This window comes from Gracilinanus agilis, chromosome 6 (assembly GCF_016433145.1).
Source record: "Gracilinanus agilis isolate LMUSP501 chromosome 6, AgileGrace, whole genome shotgun sequence".
Classification (NCBI taxonomy): Eukaryota; Metazoa; Chordata; class Mammalia; order Didelphimorphia; family Didelphidae; genus Gracilinanus; species Gracilinanus agilis.
In genome coordinates, this window is record NC_058135.1 from 273489228 (window position 1) to 273493818 (window position 4591).

Here is a 4591-nt window from a genome sequence, read left to right on the forward strand (position 1 = left end):
CTTGGTCTCCTTGTTGACCATTTTAATAGAAGGTGGGACTTTAGATGTGACTTAAAGGAAGCTATGGAGGTCAGTATTTCAAATATGGGATAGGAGTAATTCTAGACATGGGAGACAGTTGGGAAAATGCCTGTAGCTGAATGAAGGAATGTCTTGTTTATGAAACAGCCAAGGGATAAATGTCATTAGAATGAAGAGTATAGAACAGGGAATCAGGCATAAGTGGACTGGAAACCTAGGAGGGAGCTAGGTACAAAGGTCTTTGAATATCAAACAAGGAATTTATATCTGTTCCTGGAGCCAGTATAATGCCACAGGGGTTTACTGAGGGGAAGTAACATGAGTAGACCTGAGATTTTAGAAAATCACTTTAGTGACTAAATGGATTATAGTTTTGAGTGAGAAAAACTAGAGAAAGATTGAATCAACAGCAGGATAATAATTTTGACTTGAGGAGATGAAGGCCTATATTAGACTGGTGTCAATGTGACAGAAAAGAAGGATATGTTCAAGAGATGTTGCAAAGGTAAAGTTAACAGGCATTGGAAAATCATTGGATATTGGAGGGTGAGACTGAATTATCCATGATGACTCTCGTTTTGAGCAAGAGGGACTGGGTAGATTGTGTTTCCCTCTATTAATGACAAATATATTTCTGGAGTACAGGTAGGTGTCACATTGGGTAAAGTGAGGGGTCTGGAGTCAGAAAGACTACTCTTTCTTAGATCAAATATGACCTCAGACAGTTACTAGCTGTGTTACTTTAGGCAAGTCACTTAATCATGTTTATCTTAGTTTCTTTATATGAAAAATGACCTGGAGAATGAAGTTGCAGACTAATTCAGTATCTTCCCAGAAAACTCAAAATGAGTTTTTTCATGACTGAAAAATGATTGAATAATACCTGGAATTGGAAAAGATTTATCCTTTATGAACAATGATGAGTTCCTTATTTGCAAATTCATTCAGGAGATTAAATTACCAAGATTATAAGGAGAGGTATATCTAGCTAAAGAAGATCAGGGAATACCAGCAGAGGGGTTCACTGTCATGATATCTTGGGAATAATGCTTCAAAGGGAGAAGTGAAATGGAAATAAAAGAAAAAGGAATTCATATCAAATAATCCTAAGAAAGTTCTCACAATCTCAGCCTAGAAGAGTAACTGTTCTTTAAGGAAGATTTCGATGCTTTTGAGTTTTTTGTGGAGTTGTCAAATATGGAAATGAGAGAGGTTGAGAATACAAACATTTCTTGATGATACATTGAACCTGGACCTCAATTTCAGGAATCTGTGAAATGATTGGCTTAGATGTTCCTTTCAGCAGAAACATTTCAAGTTTCTATACCTATAGAAGTTTTCTCTGTGAATCTGTATTTCAGGATGATGGGGAACCAGTAGTTTATCAACCTATTGATGAACACAAGTCTTGGGGATCTGGTTTTCAATGTTGATCAAAATAAAAGGGCTGATTGTTGGATATCCCAGAGAGAGAAAGACTGAGGTGTGTATCATCCAATTGCTTATGAATTTAGTATAGAACACATGTATAATAAAAACAGGACTGATCACATTAAACAAAACAAAGGTTCCCACTAGAATCAGAATTGTTTGGGTGGCTCTGGTTTCAGGTGATGTTTTTATGAAGAGGCTATTACTATGAATATGATTAACACTCTTCTTGTGCCTGTGTAGGATTAAGACCATGTAAACACTAGAACATGTCATGAGACACAGAAGCAAAATATGATGTATATATGTTATGATTATAAGTTTTGTATGATTTTTGTTATGCACATCTAGAGAGCGATAGCCAGTATTGCATCCATCTGTACTGTCTGTAGTGTTCATTATACCAGGTACGTATAGCAGTACAGACATATCTAATAGTAGATAGAAAACCCAGCAAAGAAGAATGCTTGGCATGATGTACTTTGGTGCTTTCATTTTGAGTTCTGCCCATCTGGAGCCACTGGGACTAATAGTGATGGCTTGGAAGGCACTCAAGAGGCAAGTGCTACATAGAGAAAGGCTCCGGGATGTTGTCTGAATGTATGTTATTATACCAATCTCAAGGTTATTTAGGAAACATTTCACCCCCCAAAGCCTTGTTGTAGTGGGTATTCCCCTAAAGAGAAGCAACACAGCATTGGAAAAAGACAAATGGATGATAAGTAGTTTTTTAGGTCTTATTTTATGATCAGTGAAGAAATTAATGGCGTTTAGGAATATGAGGATACAATTCCCTAAGAATCCAAGTCCAGTTAGGTGCAAGTATGCTATCCCCAGAATTTCATCATAAGTCAGCATTCTTTGTCTCTTTTGTGAAAAGGATTTGCTGTTAAATAAAATATGACCTATGAAGAAACATATGGCATTATTCTTATTAAAAACTGAGATTTTCCCATTGAAATCCCATAATCTTCTGATCTCCCATATAAAGATCAATAAATTTTCTCAGGTAGTGGGTGCTGATTAACTATTAAAACCCAAAATTGACTTCTTAGATTAAAAACATTTTGCCATTCCATTTCCCTCTATTTTTGATTCCTCTGGACAGCTACGTGGTGCTGTCCAAGCGAATAGATTGGTGGGCTTGAAGTTGTTAGAAGTTGTCTTCAAATTCAGCCTTGGAAACTTCCTAGATCTCTGACCCTGAGTAAATCACTTTACCCTGTTTGTCTAATTCTTCATATGAAAAATGAATTGGAGAATCAGATGACAAACCACTCCAATTTCATTGCCAAGAAAACTGTCAATTTGGCTAATTGAGAAAACAACAATAACAGGATGACTTCTAAGCCTGTTTTTTCTTAGTATTCTTCATTCCTATCATACTTATTTTCTTTTCCTGGCTTTCACCTTCCCAGCAGCATTCTTTTCTTAACCTTTATCTTACACACCAATATTCTTTTTCAACTTACTCAGCTGTATTTTATCTTTGTTTTTTATCCCTTGCTCATTTGTTCCTTGATGACTTTTACAATCTCAATTTCATTGTTGCTCTTCATGTGTCTTTGAACAATAAATTGGGAAACCTTTCTGAATTGTGTCATTTAATCTTACTTTGAATGAACATTTCAACAAAGTCAATATTCTACTCCTCACCAGTCAAACTGGTGTCTCATTCTCTCTAACTACTTGAAGAAACCTTTGTATATCTTCTCATGTGCTCAAATCCATTCACATTATTAGGCTAGGACTTTGCTTCATATTCATAGAGAAGGGAGGATGGGGGCAGCTGGGTAGCTCAGTGGATTGAGAGTCAGGCCTAGAAACAGGAGGTCCTAGGTTCAAATCTGGCCTCAGACAATTCCCACCTGTGTCACTCCAGGCAAGTCACTTGACCCCCATTGCCCACCCTTACCACTCTTCCACCTAGGAGCCAATACACAGAAGTTAAAAGTTTAAAAAAATTGAGGAGGAAGGACAAGAAGATCATAAAAGGGAGGAATTCCTAGAAGCATGTATATATCAAAAAATAGGACAGCAAGGTGAATGGATATGGAGAAGTCTTTCAGGACAAGATAAAGGAGGAATTTTTGGAAAGGAACTAATATCAAGAATTTGTAGTGGATTCAGTCATGGTTCAATGATTTTCTTCAACTTTGAGTAAAACATGAATAGTATCAAAGGCAAAAGTTATTGAGAGTAATTTGAGGCTGAAATTTTAAAGGTAATTGTCATATTACTTTACAAAGTTGAAGAAAATCATTGAACCATAACTGAATCTACTACAAATTTACATTTTATAATGTTGATTGAGTACTCACTAGATCAAAGCATTCATTTTACAATTCCTTACTTGCCCCATTATCCATTCAGAATTGTTACTTTTCCAAATATTTTCATCCCCTTTTAAATTTCTAGTGACTCTTCAATGCCTACACTTTCAGCTGAGAACCTTATACTATATTTCACCAAAATGCATTAGAGCTCTTCCTTTCCCCTTCTCCAGATCTCTCATATCACTAAGTTGCCTTCTGCAACCATCTCCTCTTTGACTTTTATCTCCTATAATCAAGTCCCTTCTTTTTGCCAATTCCTCTATATGCACAAGTGATGCCATCACATTACTTCTTCTACAGAAATGATGCCGTCTATAGTCCTCACTGACACAACTTCAATCTCTCCTTGTCAAAGTTTATAAATTTGTCTCTGCTTCTCCCATCCTCACAAAATACTAACTTGATGCACCCATCTGTATTAGATATATTCCCACATCTCTCCTCCATTTTGTGGCTAAACTTTTTTAAATTAAAATTTATATTTATTGTCATGCAAATCACACTTCCATATTGTCATTTTTATATAAGCAAACTCATATATAATCAAAACCCTAAATCCATAAATACACTAATATGAAAGACAAGTCCCCTGGTTACTTTCTCTGGAAATGTATGGCATTTCCTGTAATGAGTCTTTCAGGATTGTCTGAGATCAGTGCATTGCTGAGAGTAGCCAAGTTTTCACAGATAACCATTGTCCAATATCATTACTACTTTGTACAGAATTCTCCCAGTTCTGCTTATTTCATTCTGCATCAGTTCCTGAAGATCTATCCAGCTTTTTCCAAAATCATCTTGCTTAT

General features: G+C 36.0%; 1 protein-coding gene across 1 annotated transcript; it reads right to left on the reverse strand.

Moving 5' to 3' along the window:
• Positions 1-1410: 1410 nt before the first annotated feature.
• Positions 1411-2310, reverse strand: LOC123252601 (vomeronasal type-1 receptor 1-like). Its single transcript, XM_044681876.1, has one exon. It carries the CDS (start codon positions 2308-2310, stop codon positions 1411-1413), a length of 900 nt encoding a protein of 299 aa, XP_044537811.1.
• Positions 2311-4591: the final 2281 nt, after the last annotated feature.

What these genes read in the sequence shown, in the direction of transcription:
- LOC123252601 (XM_044681876.1), bottom strand. Translation starts at nt 2,310, where the DNA reads ATGCTGACTTATGATGAAATTCTGGGGATAGCATACTTGCACCTAACT.